Source organism: Thermobia domestica, chromosome 10, assembly GCF_964235325.1.
Source record: "Thermobia domestica chromosome 10, izTheDome1.hap1.1, whole genome shotgun sequence".
Taxonomy (NCBI): Eukaryota; Metazoa; Arthropoda; class Insecta; order Zygentoma; family Lepismatidae; genus Thermobia; species Thermobia domestica.
In genome coordinates this window covers 112919873-112947548 of record NC_137463.1, presented here as the reverse complement: position 1 = coordinate 112947548, position 27676 = coordinate 112919873, and the positions used below count along the sequence as shown (strand labels likewise).

General features: G+C 36.6%; 1 protein-coding gene across 1 annotated transcript; it reads right to left on the bottom strand.

Moving 5' to 3' along the window:
• Window positions 1–127: 127 nt before the first annotated feature.
• Window positions 128–27260, bottom strand: LOC145661584 (uncharacterized). The gene is made up of 4 exons (XM_081726903.1): window positions 27214–27260; window positions 23410–23499; window positions 15180–15329; window positions 128–372 (listed from the first exon to the last, which is right to left on the bottom strand). Exons 2-4 carry the CDS (start codon window positions 23474–23476, stop codon window positions 128–130), a joined length of 462 nt encoding a protein of 153 aa, XP_081583029.1. The 5' UTR covers window positions 23477–23499; window positions 27214–27260.
• Between the last annotated feature and the right edge of the window lie 416 nt (window positions 27261–27676).

Here is a 27676-nt window from a genome sequence, read left to right as displayed (position 1 = left end):
GTGTCTAGTTCTGGTACCAATGTGCTCCAAGCGCAAAGACGTTTCATAAATGACTTATATATGTAAAAGTTTCAACTAGTCTAAAAGTATTAACGGAAGTAAGTTACAAACATAGCATGATTTTATATTACTTTATTTTGCAATTGGTTTGGTAGCATAATCGGCTACCAAAGTCGTTGCAGAAACATTGGCCGCACTCTTGTAACCAGGTAATTCCAGGAACACATTTTTTAGCAGGTGCACAAATTCTTTTGTCATTACAAGCTAATTTTCCATTGTGCATACAAGTACAAGAAAGGCAATCCTTGGTCCAGGTTACACCTCGTTGACAGTGTGCCATTACAAATTCTTCTGCTGCTGATGGGTATCGTTCTACAATGAAGATAAAAGAACAAGAAATGCGTTATAAAGGGATAATATTTTAAGAAAAAAAAAGATATTTTACCTATAATAATAGGTCATTCTGCGCTTACTTATGTTCACTTGCTAAAAGCTAACTAACTCTATGACCTATGAAACCCGGAAATTTTTCATTGCTGCATTCACAAAAGCTCTCTACTGAATTCTGTCCTTAGCCAACTAGATCCAGCCTCTACTTTTTATTCCTATTTCTGGTAGATCTTTCTTAATATTGTCCTCCTGTCTGGACCTAAGTCTTTCTAATGGTTGTCTTCCGATTGGATTTCTAAAGCGTTCCTAGTCTGTTCCATTCTGGCTAAATGATCTGCCCACTTGAGCCTCCTGAACTTGATGGTTCTAACATGTTTGGTAAATTGTATAAATTATGCACTTCCTTGTTATGAAGTTTCCGCTATTCCCCATTCCCGTGCCTCTTGGATCCGAATATTAGTCTTAGGATCCTGTTCTAAAATACGTTCAGTCTACATTCTTCAATCAAAGTAGCACTTGCTAATTAATACAGTAAAAACTTACACAAAGACTTTAAATTTATATCGTAGAATACCGACGTTATTCTGTTTGACCCACAGTGCTTAAAGCTTTTGCTAGTGTCAACTCCTTCAAAACAAAGCAAGTGAATCCATTCCAACTATTTCCTGCAAGCTTTCCAGAAGGCATCACGGATGAACAGTGTAGTTTGAAATAAGTGACAAAAACACCAAAATTTAGCTTTGTGCGAAAATATCAGATGTCCGAGGATCGAATTCTAATAGGGCTCAAAAGTTGCATATTTATGTGGAAATAAATTGAAACATAACGAAAATAACCATACGGTGGATCTTTAGTTCGCGCAAACTGTCTAACGTTTGAAAAAATGACAAAAAAAAAAAAAAAACACCAAAATTTACTTTTTCGCAAGAAAGATACAGCTATTTTTTATTCATTTCTGTAGCGTCTAAGTATTTTCTTTTAGTTGTGTGAGGTCATGTTTGTTAATAATTCGTTAATATGAGTCAGTTTATACATTTTATTTTCATAATGATTATGCAGCACTTCGCCTATTTTTCACCATTTTTCCCTTAAAATGGTCCAGCACTCATCACGAGGATGTGGCTACAATTCGAGTTCCATCCACACCCTATCAAACCATTCTATCAATTAGGATATGCTAAATTATGTTGATTTAGAAAAAGACGTCTTGAATTCAGATTTCTTTTTTATTATTATCAAATGTTGACATTGTGAATCTTGAGAGCAAAGTTGTTCTAATATAGCCATCTCAGTTTTCTTGTCCGCACACTTTTCCTGCAAATTCCTTGGCAAGTTTGAAACATCTTTCAACTTCCAGAATATGGCATGGAAAATTTAAGAAGTCGTGCGTAAGTAGGCAGATTAGTCATGCATAAGTGATAACATAGTATCTGTTGCCAAGCTTTCGAGCACTGGAGATGACGATAACTTACATTTTCTCTAATCTATCAGCTCACTGTAGTCCATGGCATCAACATTTATTGAAGGTACCATAAAAGTTCTAACAGAGCAATTCAGACAGGACAATATGCTCCAGATGTGGCTATAAGAGATCCTGGATTTCTCGGTCACTTCCGATACTGACATGCATATACCGGGTCTTTTGTTTGTACGTCTCTCGAACAAATGCTACAAACAAACTTAAAGTGTTTGTAAACGACATTATAAAGACATATGCTCCTGTCTGGTACGACATAAAGATATATCAGTTAGTGAAATATGGACCTAAACATATTTTGAAGGTAGTTCAAACAATTAGACATTTGCGAAACAATATTAAAAGAACCATCGATCCTGTGAGAAATGCGTTCTTCAGTGATCCAAAGAACATATTGTTAGCTATGACTGTGGATGAGGGACAACACGTACGAGAGTGGGGTTACAAGAGAGTGCTAGAGGCAAGAAATCAGATTCGAACGGGAAATCGGTTAGAACTTTTATGGCACGCTGAATAAGTTTTGATGCCACGGATTACTGTAAGCTGATATATTGGAGAAAATGCAACGTGTCTTCCCTCCAGTGCTGGAAAGCTTGACAACAGAAACTATGTTATCACCTATGCATGAAAAATCTGCTCAGAATTTGCCTTCCTAAATTTTCCATGCCATACTCAGGAAGTTGAAAGATGTGTCAAACTTGTCACTAATTGGTAGGGCAATTGGGTAGGGTGTGGGCGGAACTCGAATTGGTGGTCAGTTCTACGCCATTTCATGAGAAACAAAACGTTGAGAAATAGGCGAAGAGCTGCGAATTATTATGAAAATAAACTATTTAAACTTACTCACATCAACGAATTAATAACAAACATGACCTCACACAACTAAAATAAGATACTTAGAAGCCATACCGTAGAAATGAAAAAAGTAATGTTTATATTCCTTCCTTAAAGTTAAATATTTTTTTGCTAAGACAGTTTGCGTGTACTAAATATCCAAAATGTGATTTTTTCGTTATTTTTTCATTCATTAGCACGCGAGTACGCAACTTTTGAGCAATATTAGAATTCGATACTCGAAAATTTGATGTTTTCGTTACATTATAGTGAAAAGGCATTGATGTTCAATATGTTTATATCTTTAATAATATTTTATTCGTCTATTCAACTAATTTCAAAGTTGTTTTTCATAGAGCCAAATGACAAACATATTTTTCTGATACAGATCCAGGATTCCAATAATACGTTTCATCTGCTCTTTTATTCGTATAGTGAAATCGGAACGAGTAAAAACTTATACACAATTAAAAGAAAGTAATTGACAGTTGACAAATTTTCTTTTGCCAATAACTCGGGAACAAATGAATGAATTCGGATCTTTTTGTTGTTCTCCTTAGAAAAGTTATCATTTGATAACTTACCAAACTCGGTACGGTACTCTAATAGGTTTATTTATTCATGCTTTATTAGAAAAAGAAATTTTGTCAGCTGAAAAATACTTGCTTTCGTGACTGTAAACCTATTTTCAATGTTGATTTCTACATACAATAGACTTACTCTTAACTGGCTTCTCTTTAACGGTCCGTTAGCTTAACCGCCCATTTTCCGAGAAATAGGTAATATTTGTTATCAGTTATGTTGGTGCTTCACAACAATATACAGCTCCATAAAACACCACTTTTGTAAGTAGATTGTTTGTAATTTTAAGCCTAAATGTGATTTCCTTTATTTAGTAAGTCTGTTCATAAAATATAATATATACACTTCATTCAGTATTGGAGGCTTAATCGTGTTTGTTTGTATGTGTGTGTGTGTGTGTATATATTTCCCTTTAATCAATACACATACACAGTAAATAAGTTTATGGTTTATGCGATAGTCTACTGCACTTTATTCAATAATAGCTGAAACACCCATTCTCCGTATGGGGGCGGTATTTGGAATTCAGCACCAGTAGGAGTACCACCTTTCAACTCAGCGACCGCGAAAAATACGGATTTGACATTAGTATCAATCATTTTAGATTATTCTTACATGTCTCGGCAAATTCTTACCCCTCCCTTGCAGGTGAATCCTGGCCCGCATACAATGGTACTTGAATTTGAAAGTCATCGAATGGAAGTGTCACCATCGATCTCAGCGACAACGAATACTGTGGATTTGACACTATCGGTAATTTTGGATTATTTTTGCATGTCTCAGTATCCCCCCAGTGACCCCCGGCCCCCAGCCGAATGGGGTAAATTTGGAAGTTAAAGCGATGGGAGTTTCACCCTTGATATCACCGACCGTGAAAACTATGAATTGGACACTAATATCGATCATTTTCTACTACTTTTACATGTCCCGGTAAACGCTCCCCCCCGAAACCCCTGGTTCGAAATTAAAAAAAGAAACTTCGTTTCCGTCTGGAGCCTGGACCAACGTACCGTGACCTGAATTTGGTAACTCTCGGTCCACTCGTCTGGTCCCTAGGCTGCACATAGACACACAGACAGACAAAAAAACTCTTTATTTTATTTATATTAGATAACTTAGAGTATTTAGTTCAATTGATGTTGACTGAAGTAGCGTGTGATCAATACTTATGATTTTCATAACAAATATATTGAACTATAATTTTGCAAGCCTTTTAACCATTTTACGGATGTTATATAATGTAGGAGCTCAGAAATAATTATTTTTATTGTAACTGACTTTTCGTTATCCGGCCAGGGTCTTATTCCATTGTCGTCGGTTAACAAGGTGTCTATTGTAATAATAATCGTGAAATATCCTTTAAAAATGCTTTTGGAAACGTTCTTGCACTTGAAGAGCAAGATTCATCTCCAGGTTTATTCATCTATTGGAACCGAACATTTCAGATGTAGTACTTCCTCTTTGAACTGGGGTATCATATATACGAGGAGTGTTTTAAATAGATATCGTTTTGCAATTCAGCCTCTAGTGCTGCGGTCGCCATCTTGTGCATACGAGCTTTGTAGGTCCTACAAATGTTGGCAAGCCACAGACACCATTACGGAAACATTCGATGGTGTTTAAGTTTGTTTGTGAGTGGTTAAATTGCCTCCTTCCATTGAGAATCCCGTTGACTATGAAATACTGAGTTCATATCAGAAAACTGCTTCTCGCTTCCTTTTAAAGCTTTTTGGTTATTTTATCATGGCGGTTAGTACTGAAAACAAAGTACTTTAAAACTAGGAAAAATGAAATTTCTCAGTGAAAAATCCCAGAATTATACCCTTTAGACTAAGAGAGACGGATGATTTAGTCAACTGACTGACGATGGAAGAATCGATAGAATTATATTGTGGGAGGAAACGGGAGCACCCAGAGAAAACCCATTGACTAGAGATATATAAATCCCCATGAAGATATTTTTCGGGAATATTCCCAGGGAATATTCCTGGGAAGATTCCCAAAATTGGAATTTTTCAGGGAATTTATGTACAATCACAAAGAAAATTACATTCTATTACTATATAATGATTTCGAAGTTAAATTAGTTTTTTTTATATTGTATTATTACAGTAGTCTCTAGAGGATTGTTTAAAATGTATATTCTGAACGGTACTATCTTACTTATTTAATATTTTATTATATTTAAATAGTACGCATAAATGTATATTTACTTACAATATGTTCTTAAAAAGTAAGTAGTGGAAAAATGGTATAGTAAGTCCACATATTTTTACACCACTAAACAGTTTAAATATATATGTAAGTGTATTTTCTAAACTTAACTCTACCACTGATAGTATAAACATTTTAATTTTTAAATGTAATAAACAAATTAGACTGGGTAACTGCCTTAAGATACATGTCACACCAATTTATCAACATTTGCGCATACATATTTATGTTCACAAAATTTGCAAGATACTGATTTATCTTCATAATTTAGCAAGTAACATTGCCACTCACGACCTTTCTTCCCACCTATTTCTCGAAATTTCATGCGTTAATTCACATGTAAGACAAGTCCGAGTACCTATTCAGAAATTCGAGTCAGACACAGGAGACTGACCGACGTCTATTACTAACGGTGCTTTGGGGTGTATTAATAGTACTTCATCTCTATTTCTACGTAATTCCTACATTACTTTACAAACTAGTTCCTTTCCATCATTTCTAAATTAGTACTTTGCAACTTTTTAGTGCAAATGGAAATGGAACTAATAAATCATATGATTTGTTACATAAAGTACAGTCAACGAATTTTTTTTTATCCTAAAAATTATTTAATTATTAGGGGGAACAGTTTCTCCAGTTCCAAGATTGGACGGGACATGTCACCTCACCCCCGGGATTTGTGCCATTGGATGAGCGCTGAATTATTACATATTGCAAGTGAACAGAAAAGTTTAAGATTGTAAAGACATTAATAACTCACCACGCATTCCATTTATTATTATTATTATTATTATTATTATTATTATTATTATTATTATTATTATTATTATTATTATTATTATTATTATTATTATTATTATTATTATTATTATCTGTACTTGAAACATGTGTTTTGACACAGTGAACAAATTAGAATCACAGAGATATCAAGTTATGTTTCTAACCTAGATTTGTGTATTGGGACGGATTTCTATTCACTCTACGTCATTTCGTAGAATTTTTATTATTCTCTTCTTGTTGAAGTTCTGGTACTATTTAACTGCGTCCATTGTCATTTATTTGGCTATTGAGGTTGCATTTGGTTAAAGGACAAAGCTGAAAGAATTTTTTTTAAATTCACACCTCAACATATTTCTGTAAGTTAGATAAGTTGGCAATTTCTTCAAGGTAATCTTTTTCTTCATTCTTTCTAAGATTAGTTTATTGAATCATTCTTTGTACTTGTTTCATGTCAATATTTGAAAAAAAAAGTGTTTGTTGATTAATCATTTTAAAATACTTAGTTTGAAGTGATTTTAGCTATATTCAACTTTAACAAAAGATTGTTTGACCTTTTTCCATTGTCATTAAACCCATGTTCAGTCGTATGAACTCACGAAAAAAAAAAAAAAAAAAAAGAATGTGACGAAACTTTTAGATACAATAGGAGAGTACTGCCGATGAACGAGAACGCCACAACTATTAGAGTTAGAAAAATTATATAATAATTGATCATGCCATCCAAATATATTTGTTTAGCTTAGTATAATTGTCGTTTCGATTGGTAATAATTAGGGTAGAGTGTTTTGCACTTTTGTTGGAAATTCGATGACGGCTAATGCGGAAAAGGTGCCATTAGTGGCACCGTCCTTACTGAATTCTTTTTATTTTTTTTTGGACAACCCCTTTCCCTGCCCCAACGGAATTAAAGTTTTTTAAGTGTTTGGTTAGGCAACATCCACAACACCAGTGACAGAAAAGCTACTTCTGGTCGCTTTTAGAGTTACCTGATGGCTATAATACAATTACTTTATTAAAAGAAACTTGTAGCAATGACAGTAAATAATTTTAAAATGTTTATGAGTCAAAGTACAACCATATTAGCTCAGTTGTATTAATTAATGTCCAGTTTTTGTTTGGAATGCCACGTTAACGATGATTATAGACATAGCCCTTGATATATCACGATTTTCTTTGTGCAACTCTTCGCTTATTTTGCTCTGCACGCAAAATGATACACAACTCACCACGGGATGTGGTTGCATATCGAGTTCCACCCACCGAGTAGGCATGCGTTGAAATTTGACCTTAGGTCACGTAGTTCTTCTTGGTCTCGAAGCGGGGCATTCTTGTTCTAGATTTCAGTTTGGCTCTAACGTAGATATTTCTGGCGTTCTGGCCGCACTTTTTCGACGCTGCCTCTGACACCAGCTTCACTGTGCGTTTCACAGCTTGACTGTGGCAAGGGAATTTTGTTGTTAGATTAGCTGAAGTTCGGATGCTTCCTTCAAGCTGTTGATCCGTTAAGCTTCGTGTGATTGGCGTCTCTGTTAGACATTAAGGCCAATTAATCATGTCGTAGTAATTTTCAGCTGTAAAGTTTAATTTCGGAACAATGAAGTCACGTGGGTGGCTTGATCTAGGATTCTTCTGGCTATGGAACTTTTTTATCCTTCTCCAGCCTAACGCTCGAATATAAGGATTTTCATCTGCTGTCATCGCTATCAGCAGGTTTTCATGATGAGCGTTGTATCCGTTTGTTTGTAGAACAGAATGAACTATGTGTTGTAGATTTTCTGGCAGAAAACGTGATAGCTTAAGTATGCTAAGCAGATCCATGGCGCCCATTTCGCACGAAGGATTTCGCCGTATTGAAAACCAGACGGGAGCGTATACTTTAACAATGTCCTGCCAAAGTAGACAGAAACTTGAACTAGATTTATAAGTACTGATGTAGTGGCGAAGAATCCTACAGGCCATCGTGAATGTGATAATGGTCCTTGTTTTCTGTTTGCTAGATCGGTAGTACACATTCCTGTAGTAACAGCCTTACAAATCTCAAAGAGATAATTCTGGTCGCTACTTAAACCCTCTGGTTTTTCCATTTCACAAACCCATTCAATGGGAATGGGTGTAAGGCGACGATCGGTGAACGTTCATAATCCTTTAATTTCTTTCCAATGGGGCCGGTAAAAGCGTTCGGTCCGGTTAGTAAACCATCCAATTCGGTAACCAGCTGTCGAAATGGCAACTCGTAGGTTTGAGGAAGGGAAATGAGATGCTGCAGTTCCTTTCCTAGGGATCTTTGTATCTGACTTATCACGCCGGTATCCCATCCTGTGTTCGTGGCTTCACCATCGCTGCCGACTGCCTCAAGACTTGACACGTCGTACTGGTTCTTCTCTAAAAGCTCCAATATAGAGTCAGCAATATCCTTGCCAGTGCCTGAGTTAGGTGTGGCATGACCCAAGTATTCTGAACAGGGCTCCGATAGAACTGTGATATGCTTTTCTGTAACTTCTCGTCTTCGTAATTTGCCGTTAATTTTTTCTTGCACAAGAGTTGCATCATTTATTCCGTCGAAGTAGATACTTGTAATCGCCCGGCCTAGATTTTGCCTTTTCTTTATGGATCTTCTCACCCAGTTTATCTTTTCCTCTTCGTACCTTAGATATGTCAACAACAAGACTTTTGTCCTTTGGCATTATGTGTCTCCCGTCCTGAAGTACGGCAGAAGCGATCAAAGCAACCTGTCTGTCTAAAGCTCCAGTTCTAAACGCTGCCTCCGCTGTATTTTGGAGACAGATGCGCTTTAGGCTATGTTTCCTTCTTGGTCGCGCTTCGAAGTAAGATCCCGACGTGCTTTCCGATTGAACAGCTTCGGTGGATTCCCCTGACGACACCAGCATCTTTGACCTGTGCCTATGGCTAATCCCTCCAGTTGATTGGCTTGCTTCAACACTTTCAGTGTCTTTCTTGGTTGTCTGTCCCTTAAATTAGCTCACTTTACGGGAAAGCATCTTTGCCAGAGATTTGGAAGTTCGGACGTCAATGCTACCAAAGCTATTTTTTCGTGATGTTCTCTGGTGCAAAAGAAACTTGAATTCTCGTTTTGAAATCTTGCGTGTCCTCTCACAGTTGCAATCTTTGGCCGTTTTACATTTGCAAGACGCAATATCAAAAAGAGACTTTTCTGCGTGTGCAACAAAACCTGCACGAAGTGTTGCTTCTTGTCCTTGTCAACTGAAATGGTTTTCCTTGGTGCGACACTTATTATAAAATGCTTTCAGCATGTCAAAGACTCTCTTTTCTGAAACCTCAGGAATGCTTGCTTTACACCAAATATGTACAACTCTTTGTCCAACTAGTTTACAAATGTCAGTCACTGGTAATTTAGTTACACCTTCGTCACCACTTAAACCACTTCGAAACCGATGATAATGTCGCGTAACGTCGGCGTACGTGGATAACTGCACTTCACTCTTCCAAATAAGCTTCGTGTCTTACTTTCCCGCGTTGCTCTCCTATGAGGCTTTTTCTTCGTCTTGTTTTCCATTGCTTCCGAACTTGGAAACCAAAGTATACAAAATGTCTCTAAATCATATCGCACTAAGAAGACTGTAACTTTAGGTTCAATGTACAAACTCTCTGTCTTAACAGAAACAGTAGCGAAGTAAAACCGTTAAAGCTCAAGCTATAATAAACTGGCCTGTTGGATTGGTTGGCCGTAGTACGCAATATTTATACCACCACCGAACTTCGAGCGAGAATATTCTAGAAACGTCGGCGTAGGTTCTGGAGTTAACGAGGCGAGCGGGAGATGCGCGAATCTTCTGGACGGAGGCGGACGTTGCGATGACTTTCGAAGAGCGTGTCCAAAGTAAGCAACCACGAAGTTGTGTAGCGTTATACCTATAATCATCGTTAACGTGGGATTCCAAACAAAAACTGGAGATTAAATCCGACAACTGTGCTTATATGGCTGTACTTGGACTCATAAACATTTTAAAATTATTTACTAGCATTGCTACAAGTTTCGTTTAATAAAATGATTGTATTATAGACATCAGGGACCTCTAAAAGTGACCACAAGTAGCTTCTCTGTCATTGGTGTTGTGCGTGTTGTCTAACCAAACACTTAAAAAGCTTTAAGTCCGTTGGGGCAGGGTAAGGGGTTCTCCAAAAAGGTTTTAAAAATCAGTAAGGTCGGTGCCACTAAAGGCACCTTTTCCGTCATCGGATTTCCAACAAAAGTGCAAAACGCTCCACCCTAGTAATTATTCTTTCGTACATGTTTTGAGAAATACAAATATAATTTATCGGTCTGATAACATTGGAGAACATCATGGTCTTAAATATTTTGTCGAACATATCCAAAATCCATACAATTAATATGTTCCAGATTTCCCCTCAGAAATCTGTTATGGTAATCTTTGGTTTGGTAGATATGACAGCGAAAAATGACAAATTTCGGTCGGCAACTTCATCTTCTTTCCCAAAGGTGTTCGAAGACTTAATCAAGCATCCGTATATAGAAGTTAATATTAAATAAATGAAGGAGAAAAGTATTCAGCCATCTTATTAGGATTTCATAGACTAATATTATTTATAAAATACTTACTATTATAATAACAGCATGCATAAAATTATTGTAACAAATGTTGCCAGGGTTGTATTCAAAAGTTTCTCTGTAGCCTGGGCCGTTAAAAGTTGCCCCCTCTTCATTATCAATAAATGTTTGTAAATTAAATTTGGTATAGTTAAGTGAATTATCAATATTTAAGTGACAGTAAAAAATATCAAATATAAACAATGAACAAAATAGTATCCTATGGGAAAACAACCTAACTACAGTTTTACGAAATTGAAATAGTGATATTTCTGTTATGTACTGGGAGTTTTATCACGACAGAATGAATGAAGTCTATAGCCAAGAGGTGGGGAAGATTATGAAGAGTGCATTCTTCTATAACAAAAGTTTCAATTGTCAACACAAATGCCATTCTGTCTCAATTTCGTGAGAGATCCGGGTTCGATTCCCGGCGGAAGCTTATATGGTTTGGATTTCACGTTAATCAGTAGCTTCACGTCTCATATAGCTTCGCTGCTGAAAGATATGTTAAACTGAAACTCAACTTAACTCTATTTCAGTTTCACCAGAAACGTAGTTCGTCCGTTTTGGAACGGTATCACCGATGTAACTTTCAGTTTTAAAATGAAATGAAATTTTGAGTTTTACGTCCCATGGTTATGCCGGTTAGGCTAAAGGAGACATTGATGATGAGAGATGAATGAAATGGTGGAATGAGGAAAGTGGGAGGAAACGGGAGAACCCCGAGAAACCCCACGCACACTGTGTTCGTTCACCACAAAGTTCACTTGGCGGGACGAGGGTTTGAACCCAGGACCCCAAACACTAGAGGTGAACCCTCTACCAATGAGCCACCCCGGCCCCAACTTTCAGTTTTAGTTAGATAATATATGATTGGTTTGATTGCTCGCCCATTTGAGGCAACTGCTGATGAGTGTATCTTCCGCTTTATTTTTGCCGAAGGCATCAACCTCATCTTCATCATTCTAATCTATGCAATTGAAAATATTCCTGTAAATCTGCTGTCCCTGAATATTTGCCATCCTGGAACAGGGCTTCTACAACCCGTGCATTATATCGAGCTGTTTATAATACATGTTATGTCCACCTTTGCAATCACTAATTTTTGATTAAGGACCAGTTGTGGGATCTTATTAGGCATTCAGTTAAATACTAAAGTATTTTATCTAATGTTATCTGTTATTTGAAGATAAAATTATTCACTTAAATCTCAAGTAATAAAAGTATTTCGGTTAAATACTGTACATATTTATGCTATGTTTATTGACAATAATATAATACTTAAAATGTCTGCAACATCCATCACATTTTTTTCTTTCCTCCTTTTAGTTACCTGTATCAATGGAATAGTTGCATAACGTTTGCACAAAAGCAGCAATACGACTGTCCCTGTGTATTTTTTTCTTATCTTACAAATAACAAAATATATAAGCACAGCATGAATTGAATGAAATATCATGCATGATTATTAACTATTTGGTGTATCAGTATCCATAAGTTCCGTTGTTGCCGGAATAATCCCAGTTTGAAGATTCTTCTCTCGGTGTCTTGCCGATACTAATTTCTGCCTCGGTTTTCAATCGCGAAAATAGTTTCACCCACTTGTGAGTTTCTATTGTTATTGTAGTATAGTAAATATTATTTTTCATATTAAACACTTTCACATAAACATCTTACAGTACATATGTAATTTTAATTAACCAAGGTATGACATGGTCGAGTATTGGAAGAGTGTGATACATCACGGTACACTGTTCATGCACATTCGAAGCGATCAGTGCGAAAAAGATTTAAATGCATTTTTGACAATTTTGGATGTATTGAATATATATATATATATATATATATATATATATATATATATATATATATATATATATATATATATATATATATGTGTGTGTGTGTGTGTGTGTGTAAATTAAGTTTTCTAGCTGGAGCTACTTTTAGTGCTTAAAAGATTCACACCCAGATATAAATAGTTCGTATTATTAAAAGGCAGTTTTCCCTTTTGCTTGCATTTAAATAAGCATAGAAACTTTATGTCTCTTGTTCTCACAAATTTGTTATTTGTCCTTCAATTCCTTGTGCTCTGAATGGACCACATAATCGTTCAACTTAAGGTGCATATTACTCTCTAATTACTCATTAAGAATATATCCAACAGAAATGGCATAGATCTGGCTCCTGTGGTTCTTAGGAACTTACTAGGGACGATTCCATTCCGGGACCAAGTGCCTGGGGAAAACCTATATATCGTCTGAAAGCTCTTGCCATGATAAGTACGAAACCGTTATCAAATCACGGGCAAACCCCCAACTTGACCCTATAAGGGGTCAGTTTGTTGGTGTTTCTGACTCTATGTATATTCGACAAAAGTAAAAATGAATGTTACGATGCATCATGCGTAAGCACCTGAGCCCGTCATGTTAATTTTTGACTCATTGCTAGAAGGTGATTCGGGAAAGAGTTTGATAATATCACTTTGAAACCCCGACGTACCCATTTGGTCAGTGTTGCCAACGAATTGTAAATACAATGTGGGTGATGGTTTCAGTACCACTGGACGTATATACATGGAACGCTTCATAAGCATAATTCGTCACTAGAAAAATATATTATGGACGTATTCCTCTCCCAACGACATCGGTTTGTCAGTGTTGCCAACTAAGTGTAAAATGAGTAGTTGTTAAACAGGTTTCGAGAGATGAAACGTTTGTTCACCATGCTTGGCAGAAACATCACACGACACTATAGCAAAAAGTTGTTGAGCGTGACCGTCTCCCAACCACTCTAGATTGACAGTGTTGCCAACAAGCGTCAGAATGTTGAAAATGGCTTGCGTGCCATTGAACGAATATATAACAAAGGTGACAGATGCAGCAATGTACAGTGGAAAACAGTGTGAGTGCTCCCGTCTCCCAATCACCCCAATGTTCCAGTATTCCCAACCAATGCGAACATTCAAGATTTTCGTATGAAGTCTACGGCATTGTCGGAAATAATTAAACTGTGGCCCATACTATGTTTGTAGTATGTTATTGAGAACCCACAAGCACATGTTTTCAGTTACGTCCGCCAATGAGATAGACTTCATGCAAAAATCTTGAATGTCCGATTTGGTTGGCAACACTCCCACACTGGGGTGCTTGGGAGACTGGTACATTCACATTGTTTTCCATTGTCCACTGCTGCTCCATCACATTTGTTATACATTCGTTCAATGGTAAGCACGCAACTTTCAACATTGTGATGTTAACACTTATTCGCAACACTGACAATGGTTGCGGGGCGGTCACACTCAAAGTCCTTTTGCTATAGTGCCATGTAATGTTTCTGCCAAGTATGGTGAACAAACATTTCAGCATACTGAACCTGTTTTACCACTTATTTTTACACTTGGTTGGCAACACTGACAAACTGGGGTTCTTGGGAGAGAAATACATCCACAATATATTTTCTCTAGTAACGAATGATGTTTCTGCCACGTTTCATGGATATACATCTGCTCTTACACAAACCATCTGTCACGTTATATGTACAATTCTTTGGCAACACTGCCCAAATGGGTACGTCGGGATGAAAAGTGATATTATCAAACTCTTTCTTGAATCACGTTTCGGCAATGAGCCAAAAAGGAACACGATGGACTCAGACGATTCCGCGTGACGTATCGTAACATGCATTTTTACTTTGTCGAATATTCCATACATAGGGTCACTAACACTAACAAACTGACCCTTTATGGGGTCAGGTAGCGAGTTTGCCCGTGATTTGAAAACGGTTTCGTATTTCTCATAGCAAGAGCTTTCAGACGATATATAGGTTTTCCCCGGGTGCTTGGTCCCGGTATGGAATCATCTCTAGTTAATACAGATGGAAGGAGTGAAGCAAATCTCTTATAAAGGGGTTCTGATTTAAAGATATCCCTACCACAAAAGTGCCATGGGTTGGAATAGCAAAATCAAGGTAAACTTGCTTTGAATGTCTGATTCGAAGTAATCATACGTTATATTTATAATCAATAAAAGATTGATCGTGACGAATTGTTCAGCCTAAATATTCAATTGACACTTTTTCCACGTATTAATATTACATAATTCAATGTGTTATTTTACAACTTCCAGACATATTGCAGGAAACTTTGGAATTTTATATATTAGACAGAAGACAGAAATTTATCTTCTTTATATGAGTGTTGTTCACGTTTCTAATTTGTCACGATAATTAATTTTGATAATCTGTACGGTATAACGAGAACTTTAATTTGTTCAGACCTAAATTATTGTAAGCACAGAAAATAGTTGTCACCTTCTTCCACCTGTGGTACTGGGCATTCTATTGCAATGCACATCTTAATTCCCGCAAAAACGCACTTGCACAAATTGCAGTCTTCTTTCCACAGTACGTTTATGTTGGTAAAGTCGCACATAGGATCTATTTGCCTCTTCACTCTTTCGGCTGAAAAGTAAAATAATAATAAAGGATTATCTGGTCAATATTTACGGAATACCCTGAAATGAAATAAAATATGCAAGCAAATTGCTGCCATTGTAAATTACTGATATTGCACTATACATTAAGAAGGTGAATATACCATGAAATATATCGTATGTTGAAGAAATCATCTATTCACATATTCAATAATCAAATGTTTGGTAGAACCAATATAAATGTTTTTCAGTGAAACATAATCTGAGGTGAGTCAGTTGTAGAACACTCATCTCAGATGCATAGGGTCTTGGTTCAATCACAGATCATGTTAAATGGGCTTTGTAGTAGGCAAACATCGTGTGCATTGTTTTTCTCGGAGTTCTACCGTTTATCTCCATTATCTTTATTCCACCTTTATCTTTAATCTCATCAACACCGACTCCCTTAGCCTCGTGCTTCATCGTGTAACGTTAATCTAAAAGAAAAATGTATCTTTGTTTGTAACTAAGTAAATGATCATTGTTGAAAACAATCAACCACCAATTCTTACCACAATTCATGGAGAATGCCATGGCGCAATTGAGGTATAAATTGAGTCACATTAAGGAGCGACCAGAATGTGACTATTTTACACCATCAGACGACTCAATGGCTGTAACACTGTAATGATACATTTCATGTCATGACATATGGTCATATGAACTTTTTTGTTTGTTTTCCTACCCATGAGGAATCCACCTCTGAAAATTTGCCGTACCTTTTTGTTACACCATATATATATATATATATATATATATATATATATATATATATATGGGTGTTAATGAACTATGCCGACAAACTGTAAGACGTTATTCCTCCCATCAAAATAAGTCAAAAAGCTTTCTTATGGACCTGTGGAGAAAGGGCATAGTTTGAGAGCTAAGACTATCCAAAATCGCAAAAAAGCCAAAGTTCAAGAGACCTATTTCGAATTCGAGAAATCGTGGAGTGATCCTCCTTATCAGCGTAAAGGAAGCTAACCATACACAAACCACAAATGCATATTTCATTAAGGTTGAATTGGTGTGCAGAGTATTCCCTGCAGGGTAAAATTCCCAGTCATGAAATCAACCGAATTTTGAGATATGCTCTGACATTATGATTGGTTCATAAGTAGGCAAACGATAAGCCTTGACAGCACTGAAGAAGGAATCCTATGGCGCGATGTCACAAGTGTTAAAGATCGTCAAGAGCATGCTCACTCGTACTAGGAGAAAAGCATGCTGCGATGTTTTTTTATTCACAGTTATAAGTAAAGAAACCCTGAAATATATCGTGGTGAAATACATCGGATCATACGTTATTCCGCACACACACACACAAAAATGGAGCTGCCGGTTCGTAACACTTCCGACTTCCCTCCGAAGCACTGGATGTAGATTGTTGTTAAGGCTTAACTGCTGCCCACTTTGGACCAATCATTAATTCAGAGCATATCTCAAAATTCGCTTGATGGCATGTGTAGGAATTTCACCCTACAGGGGATACTCTACATACCCATTGAACCTTAATGAAACGTGCATTTTTGGATTTGTATGAGTGACTTTCTTTACATTGATAAGGACCCCAGGGTTTCTCGAATTCGAAATAGGGTCTCTTGAAATTTGACTTTCACGCGATTTTGTACAGCCCTAGCTCTGAAACTATGCACTTCTCCCCACAGGTTCATAGGAACTTTTTCACTTATTTTGATGAGAAGAATCACCTCTTACAATCCCTTCCATTACAATCCTATTACAATCATATTACCTCCTATTACAATCGACTAGCGTATTGTTTACCGGCTCAGTATACTATCCTTTGCACAGGTAAAAATTGACTTCCTTTAGCTATTCTTAATGATTAGCATATTCTTAAGGATCTATTCAAAAACTTTCAAATAAAATATTTCTCATACACAGGGTATCACAAGAAGTGATCTCTTTGATTTAGGCAACTTAAGTTGTGTATTAACTCTTTTTGAAACACTAAAAGGTGTAATTACACAAATTAAATTATTTCATGTACTCCATAAATTTATTTCTATCAATCGGAACAACTACATATAGGTCAGTCTAGAATTACCATATTCTGAAATGTCGAAATGAGGGCACAGGCCTATGGACATATACAGGCTGGTACAAAATATTGTTCCTCCTTCTCATAATACAAGCAAGGATATTGCAAAACATATTCTGCTGAAGATATAGAACGATTCTAAATATTATAATTCCGGTAAAGTATTCTATCGTTTTTGAAATACTGTGTAGTATGAACAAATGCTCGGTTCTCTGTGTATAAGTATGCCTGACAGCTACTACCGTACGAATTAAAACAGATACAGTGAAAGTAAGTAACAATAAAGTAATATTAGACCCTTTATAAATAAGTAGGGTGTCTGAATCGCAACTGAAATTGAGTAAAACGTTCATTTCAAATAAATCTTATTACTTACTGAACGTAATATACATTTCGCTGTCAAGATCTTCATTGTCATTGTTAGACAAATCGATAATATCACTATTGTAACATGATCCACTCTGACAGTGAACGCATGATGATACGCATTTCAGTCTATGTTTCCGACATGAGCAGATATTTGTGCTGCATGATTTAGTGGCTTAAGATTTGGGTTTGAAGCGGATTACCATCAGGACAGCCTCTTTCGCTGGTGCCACATCAGTTTGAATTGGGATATAAGTGTTATTGTCAAGCATCCAGTCCCACTTAGCTGGATCAAGAGCGTTGCAGGTAAGTGTTTTCGAACGTACTATTTGCAGATATGTTCGTAAAATATATAAATACGCAGCATTCTCCGCAGGAGGCAGTCTTTACGACATAATTAAGGTATTTCATTCAGCGATAGCTCTCATGAAACTCAAGTACTCAATTTTGTTTAAAGATGTTTCAGGATCTCCACCACAAAGAATCGACAGTAATGGTATGCCGATTCCTGAGACATCTACAAGGATTTGGGACAAGTCAGGAGTGAGCTACTTGACTCTCTTGCATTCTGTGAACATCGGAATTTGTGTAATGTATTAGGTTTTCCAATACCAAAAGGCGCAGATACGGTACCATATCCAATAATGCCATGAATCGTCAGTAGATGTGAAGACATAGCCAATGTTATATTACTACATATTTTTATGGACAATCACATGTGTGCGCACACTTCTATTGGTTTCACTTTTTTAAAACAAAGATAACACACATTTTAGGTCTGAAGTGGTATACTAGCAGAATAATTATATTTGTGTCATCAACAACTACAATAACAATACCAAAATTACCCGAGGTAGTATGTTTCAGAGCCGTTTGGACAATTAGGTAGTCGGCATCTTCAGTAGACTGGCAATATCATGACCGTCTCATGTATGTGCCTGAGAAAGAAGAGTGATAAATTTGTGTTTGTTTGTGGTATTGGATAAAGTATTTCCTGGTTGATGCGTATGTTTGTGGAGGAGTTAGAAATCACATCCGTTACATCGCTATAGCATTTACGTCTTTCATGTTCAATACTTTGTACTTGGAGCATAATATCCATCAAATACATTAGAAACTCTTCTTTCTGACATCGACAATACAAATAAGCGGCATTGATTGACAATATCATCCGCTCGTATCCCTGAATTTTTCTTCGTTCAACGAACTTGATGAAGTACCACTCCACCGTCCAGAACGAACTTAGCCCTACCTTTTGGATGAGGACACCGTGTAACATTCTTTGTAATCACTGTGGTAGGGTTTCTTTGTCTGGTTACTGCATGAACCCTTCTCTGAACAATGATATGGGCGTAGGGGTAAGCTCACAGACGATGGTGTTGATGTAATTATCAATGTTGTTTGCGGCCCAGTGAAGGAAATCTTCACGATAGAACACTTTCAAGATGTTGTCGCCACTAACAAAAACTACTACCGACTGTTTGTTATGCATAACTTCGATGTAAGACACTGACTATCCGAGCCTCTATCAGTCAGCGAGTTCCACATGCATGATTCATTTGCTCTCCGAAACCAAGCACTGTTGGGGAAATGGTAGAGCACGGTCTGCAGGCATAGATGATCGCATGACGACCAAGGGACGCCTCTTTCATTGAAGAAAAATTAGTTGCTGTACCAAAATAGATACTTAGTCTTTCTTTATTCACTTTCCGTCCAGGTGTATGCTCCATTGGATTGCTTGTTTTCCTACTTTCTGTAGACGTTTACACAGGACGTTGTTTGACAGATGAAATCGATCATGACAATCCTTGTGATAAACAGCTTTAGCTCCAACAAGATCAACACAAATATGAAGCCTCTCCGCAACTTCCACCCTCCACGTGTCATTTCGGTTGCTGCAGGTGGAAAGGATACTGCCTTTAACTTGTAGCTTCAGTTATGTGAAATGTTTGACGCTCTAGGTAATGAAAGTCAATCTTCAACAACATAATAAACTAGCGATGCAAATAACTACTCGCGCACTCGCCCGGAGCGAGTGGTTCATCGGTACGGGCGAGTTTTTAATATCACTATTATTTATTTTAAAGGTACATAAATGCTTTCTATTGTGTGATATAGGATAGTAGCTTTTTTTCTTGGTCTAATAAAATTTTGTTGCTCATTTACATCCCTGTAATAAACAATTGATCTTTCAGCTGAACTCAGATACAGATCGGTGGGTTTCTTTCTAGGGAACGGTGTTTGTACAACTTCATCACATTCTTTAATTTTTCGACTGTTGGTGTAGTCACGGCGACAGTATTTGTGTAATTTTGCAACACCATTAAGTTCCTGGATAGCAATAATTCTATCCCGAGTACCATGATCATTCCGACTTTCACTAAATATTAAAAGTTTCTTAAGTCTCACCTCCCGAAACCCACCACTTTTGTTGGTATCCGGACTGTAACATATGAGGCATATGTCTACTTGTGAGCTAACTTCAGAATATTTTCGGCAGGTAGGTATTTCATATGACAGACGTCAATTCATGCCATAGCTTAAAAAGACATAAATACATTTGTAACTTCTGTGAAGGTTCAACTTGCAAAACCCTCTTTGAAAGCACGCCATTAGCTTCAATAAATTAGATATGATAATGAGGAAATAGCAGCATTCGAGTCATTAATGACTGTTATTAGGCAATATCGTTAATTTCCACTTTGAGATAGTGAAGTTAAAAGCTTTCCGCGTTGCCCGTTTGAATAGAATTTTGACTCCTCGTTGCTTCCTTTCATTCTAAGAACAATGTCGTTTTTTGGTGTTCCCCAGTATATGCGCATGAACGCGACTTTACAGGAACGAAGAGAACATGTACTTGTGTAAAACTGTGCAGTCTTTCACTTGGAAGGAATTTAAAGTCCTTATATGAGTCACTTTTTGTCTACATAAAAATATTCTACATATCATTTTATGCACTTTAGAAGTAATTTCAGCAATTTTGGACCACTCTGTATACATTATCTCAACTTGGATAGCGTTAGGCTTTTAATGTGTCACTCTTGAATGGATTCTGCATCAAATGAGAGTAAAGTCAGCTTTATACCAATTACTTCTACCTTGAATGCTAGTACGCCCACACTAGTACTATAGGAACATTACCAGTAAGGCACTTTGTTTCTGCCACAATACATACTAATTATCAAATTTTGACATTTATTAAATAGCTACCAAATCTAAAACAGAGCTGTGTAAGCGTAAATAGTAATAGAAAGATTAGGAAATAAAAGCCTTGTTCAATGTAGCTAAAAAGAGATAAGATCCTAAAATGGTAAAATAATAAACATTAGTATAAAAATAGTTAACAAACTAATAAAAACATCTTGATAAAATGCTAGACCTTGATTAATACGATATTCATCTTCCTTTAGATTGTTTGACAGTTTATACTCGTCTCGAAATTAAGATGCATATCTTGCGTATCTTTCATAGATAAATGTAAATAATTTTTTCACGAAGTGCAGCAATTCGTAAGGTTGATTCCTTTATATTGAGCCGAAGTCAGTGTGCAACTCTACCACGCATGTGGAACCTATCATTGTGAGATGTCACGAGGCAAGCAATAATCTCTCGTGAGTTACACAGGACAGCAATGTGGTCGAGCATAGTCTGATGCCACCGAAACTGAACAGATTCTGAGAAGGGATCCTTTCCGCCGCACGTTCACGAAGTCAGTGGCCTCAAGACTCCAGAAGTGCCTCAAGTGTGTAATTTTTTATATATGTTGTGTCAACGTGAATCATATTATATGGAAATATTTGACACAGAGTCCTGTGCCCATCCCACCAACGCACGCAGCGTCCCGTAAATAGCACTTCGCCGCTATTTCGTATGGTTCGGCGTACAGTAACCTCTGAAAATAGTCCGTGATGGCCATACGACAATCTACCGTTTCACTCCCACTTATTTATGCCTTACGATTATTGCAAGAGTAGTGTGCACGCCCTGAAACCTTGTAATGTAGCTGAGGAACTGAAGGATGCTGTATGAACATCACCTCACGATCATCATGGATGTTTGTTGTTACCCTTGATGACATGTGGATTTACTTATAGACTGTGGTAATGCTCTTACCATTACATACCAACGTGTTGACACCAAGGCGCCAGTTTACACAGTGTTTCCCAAAAGTGTTAATGATTGATGCCGATTTCTCCTACAGGAACAAACTGCATCTCCGAAACATGGGCGAAATGCCGAAATCAATGCTGCGAACTATCAAACTCATGTCTCGACTGAAATGAGCCAGCATTAAATCTCAGCTTGTACGGACAATATGTGAACCTGGTTAAACTGCACCAAGACAAGGCATCTAGATATGACAAAAACTGCTGGAATTGCCGTATGGAACAGGAAACTGCAATTTCAACAATTTCTAACATCCCTGTCAAGACTTCAGATATCAACCCAATGAACTATCGTTCTTTTGGACTACTGAAGTGGTTCCTGTCTTATCATTGAGTCCGTGTTTACACTGTTTCGAGTCTGTGGAAGCCCTGTAACGATAAGTTAGATTCAATACCTATGATCCGGCTGCAGGCAGTCTCCAGTAATGGAAATTCCGATTCGGAGCAATTGCCAGTAGATATGGACTGAAGATCAGACACTACCGGTGGTAGAAACACGGCATTTCCTAGGTAAATGACGCACCCAAATTCGACCCAATATAAGTGACTCAACATCTGTTGTTACATAAGTGATGGAAGACTCAAAGAAGATAGAGTAATAATCTTCTTTAAATCATATTGATAATTAGCTCCAATGCTAGTCTCAACTCCGAGGATTGAACAGTTCAGACAATGTATTGAAATTCATCTTGATACTCCTCAAACCACACCTGAACAGACCTGGTTATATATGATCAAACTGTAATCTTGAAAGGCTTCGTATCTATTGCAGGGGTATGTAACCCCAGGCAACCTCCGGTTGACGATAATGAGAGGAGCATGTGCCTTAGAATAATTCTATCTGTGAAGGCTTTCTTCCAGAAAGTTTTGTCTGGGAAGGCAAAATTAGAATATGAGGAGGTTACTACATCGGGACAATATTTTCTAAATGGTTTTCCCTACTTTTAACAATAATTTGTATTTTCAAATTGATTTATTCTAATTCGGTAGAAGAGACGGTTTGAACTGAGTCTGTGTGGTTAACTGACGCCTAACAGTTAACAAATTGATCGTTAAATTCTGAACTACGACACCACTCTTCATGGCAACTAGTCATCCTACCCGAGGGTTATCTTTAGTATGTAGACTAACCTGAATTGCGGAAACTACTTTTAGGTTACCCGAATATCTCACGTACTCACATTTTTGTGTCTTGATACCACAGGATCCGTACAAACGTTAATCAAGCTGTTAATTTAACTACTTCTTTTTATTAATAAAAGATAGTTGAATTTTTTAAAAACACTTTCAACAAGGTTTATTGTGATAATAGGGTATAGATTTTTTTTTGCTTTCATGTTACTGTTAGATCTGTATTTTAGATTTTATATATCTTAGATGCATTAAACGTTTATACGTTAAAAATTCCGTTTTATATCTGGAATAGTAGTTTATCGATTTATCTATATAATATATTAAATGTTTCAGTTACTTACATGCTTCAGCGAAAATACCTTCCAAAAACGCCAATATGAATACAGAGATTATGTGAAGGTCATACATATTCCAATTTATACTATGCGCACCTGAAAATATATTGGTAAGTGCGTATTTCATGTCATATTAATTAGTACTTCATTATTGTTCAAGAATAACAACTTATTAACATTATATCCAGTTAGTAACATTAATTGATAGGTTATGTACAGATTTTGATATTAATATACTGTATAACCTTAAATATTGTATGTTTACCTTTCTGCATAAGCAGCAATTTTAGATACAATTACGAGTAAAAATAAAAATAAATTCTTATGGTCAAACTATAAAAAATTACAGTGAACTGAAGATATTCAGAAATTTTTAATTTGTTAACTTCAAGCAACAATCAAAGTAATTGAAGTTCATCTTTAATCTAAATCTAAACCAGCAACTTTGAATACAATGATAAGCAGAAAACAACGTGGATAAATTAAAAAGTTTCCTTATTCTCTTTTAGTCTCGGATCTTGAGATAAGCTACATAAGTATCTAGTCAAACTAGACTACGCAGGTATCTGGAAGTTTTAGGTAGACAAACTTAGAAAAGAAAGCTTCATAAATTTATATAAAAGAATTAAACATTTAGTAAGCTTCCTTCCCTATTATTGTAGTTATTTCTCTATCGATATTACTTCTGTTAAGAGCTGTCTCTGTTCTTATACTGTAGCAAATTAAAAAAGCATGAAACAAAACATTTCTTGATTATAAGTAAGGATGTTTTGTTATTAAGGAACGTAACACACGCAGATTTAAGCAAGTAATTAGCATGTGAAGGTAATTTTTCCATAACAATGAAGATTATATGATGCTTTACATTACTAAATATAGTACGACAATATTTTCCCTAATTCCCAAGATAACCAATAGCATCATGGCTAATCTTTAATAATCAACTAAATGTAAGAAATCATTTTACTGTATTATATTTTTAAATATCCGAAGTATGTTGTGTATAAGTATCGGAATTATTATTGAACATCTATGTCCGTCTGTCTGTCCGTGGACAGGTATCAGAGCAGAAATTGTAAGAAATAGAGAGTTTATTTTAAAATTTATTAAGGGTTTCAAAAATAATTTCAATCTTATCTTCCCATCAAACCTTCTACACACACACACACACACACACACACACACACACACACCGGAAGTTGTAAAAATAAAGTGTTTCTGTAACTGCTCTAAGAATAGTTTTAATTTACACCATAGCCTTTGCATTAAAATCAGAAGCGATAGAAATCTAACACTTACTTTTTCAATATTAAATTTCATAGGGACAGCAGATAGAGAGATCTAAAAATGACTTTTAGATATGACTTCAGCGTCCCAAGAAGTAGTTTTTTTGGGGGGGGAAGACGTCGTGTTGTGAAAGTCGAATAGTAAGCGGCGTACAATCCTTTCCCATCGTTCACCAGATTTTTTGAAGTGTTAAACGTAACCACTTGAAATTTTCCATAAATATTCCCTTTCGACCCTAGGCGAAAGATGAGTAAAGGATTTTTGTTATATGAATCATAAATAAAAAAGAGAGTTTCACTAAATGTTCGTTTGTTTTTCACCTGATGTTCGAAATTGATAGAAGTATGTACTCGGCATGCTACTGCAACTTTGATACACATATGGAAACAGTAGATATAAGAGTGTTGTAAGCTACGACGAGTGTATACTGAACCACACAATGCAACCGCAGCACGCGATGGTCACCACTTATTGGAATGGCCGACGTAACAGACCTTTCAGCTTCGTTCACAGTGTTAGCTTGGCGCTGGAATCCTGAAACAGGTGTGGAATTCTGTGCTGGTCGATGTCGTCTTCTATGGACTAGACTGGCACTACGAGTGCCATTCTGTTGAATACCAGTGACTACCAACCAAATACGCCTCAGGATTGTAATTGGGACATAAATGCATTCACAGATGTGCTGAGTGGGAAAAGCGCAGTGCTCTCCGACGAGCTCCATGCTATCGTATCCTACAGTTTTCATTCAGCATGGCAGTGGATGCATCCAAGTATCCATCCAAGTATCCTGAGGTGTTTGTTATTGTTAATCACTGCCAGCCTACGCAATAATATATATGTCGTTAATTCTAGCCCGCTACAGAGGATACTTTCAGAATAAATTATAAGAATATGAACAACAACTTTTTCACATTCACCGGATCGTGGTCTACATAAGTTGGGATATATGAAATTTCGTGAATGCATACTTGGAGAAAATCATTCAAACTAGCCTTGCGATATGCATTCGCAAAACTTTGTCTTACTGTCTGGGATGGAAGAAAAATATTTTAATCTAAAAGTTTAATGTTCCGCGACCAATAATTTCGGAAATCTAGCATACCGCAGGAATTCATTTATGTCCCTCCATTCCCATTATACAGTCATTTCAAGAACTCATATTGTATTTGCAGGTTAGGGTAAAGAGAGAGATAAACAGATGGATATAAAAATAAACAAAACGTGTTATGAACTGAATCTGTAAACTATAAACGTAGTTCCGCACTTTAAAATAACACAGAAAGTTCACAAGGACATGTAGAAAAAGTTCCAAAACGTAATATTTCGAACACGAGAATCGTGGAGCTGGCAGTTCACAACTGCTTTCGGGAAGTTACAGGTTAGCTGGCCAAAAACTTATATTTCAGTAATGTGCAATACGTGCACAAGGGATTCTGCAGACATACTGGAACGTGAAAGTGGGTTCAAATTAGTCAAGAACGAATCCTTCACAGAAAACGCTGTTCGGGAAGTCCATATCGTGACTAGAGGCAAGTTGGAGATAATTCAGCCTGATTGCAGTAGAACAGGAGGGTGGCAATTTAATGCTTTCAGTTTAGATTTCCGTGGTGATTCTTACTTACACCAGAGAGATCTACACCTAATCATTTCGGTAATCAACATGATTCTCCTGGAGCATTCACACGTATATTCAGAAAGTACGTAACGAATGAATCAAATCACTTGTCGTCACTTCATCAAGAGGTCCCTGATTCGATTCCTAGGTCAGCAAGTTGATAGGAGCCAGTGGTAAACTCTAGGTGCTGTTTTACATATAGTAGTCACAGTACTGTGAAAGGACGTAAAACCATAACGTAATGAGTGCTGTAACAAAGATACAAAATTCGACCAATAATTATCCTATAACTTGTACAGTCAAGTTGAGTTGATTTTGAGTTTAACGTCCCTTTTCAGCAGCGAGGTTATATTAGACGTGGACCTACTGATTAACGTGGAATCCGAACAACATGAGCTCCCGCCGGGAATATAGCTTGTACAGATACCATAGTCACATGCAGTACTTCAAAGTGGAGTTTCCTTCATTACGAGGTAACAAAATAAATTAAATACACGTTGTTTTTGGATGCATTTACATAGTGTTCACTGGACGAGAGGTATTACTCGTTGCATTATGAGGTATCAAGAAGTCCTGGGTTCGACTCCACCTTGAATTAATGAAACGAGTTTAAATTTCTACTTTTACATCCCACGATTATGCACTGATGATAAGGGGTATGATGAAATTGTGAAATGACAAAAGTTTGGGGAATCGGATAAACCCCGAGAAAACCCACAGTCACTTAATACTATACTACTACTACTACTACTACTACTACTACTACTACTACTACTACTACTACTACTACTACTACTACTACTAATAATAATAATAATAATAATAATAATAATAATAATAATAATAATAATTACGTTTAGAGATATGAAGCACCCTATACCAGTAGACAGCACGATAATAATACGTACCTTATGAAGTCAGGTTATCAAACGTGCTACTGGGAATCACATATACAAATGTAGCTAAGAGAAGTTGCATATTTTATGTATTTCAAAGCCTTTCTTCTCTTTTGTTCTTTATTTACGCTTAAAATGTTAAATACCTGTGCATATGAGATTATACAGTCTATATGACTAAGATGCGAAGTATTCTTTGCAGATTCTACCAGATCTATCCTATCTGGGTCTATAAGTACTGTATTTTATCGTCTTTTTTCACGCCTGTTGGCTGTTCGAGGACACTTCTTGGTTGACCCATTTCTGTGGAAACCCATTGATGATGCAGTTTACTGTGGAATGCACTTTATTCATAAATCGAACAATATAACCAAGAAAATATACCCTATCACTTTCCGCATACTCAGATATGTCTTCAAATTGCTTCACAACCAACGACTCAGTTCAGACATTTGATATATGTTATGAATAACAT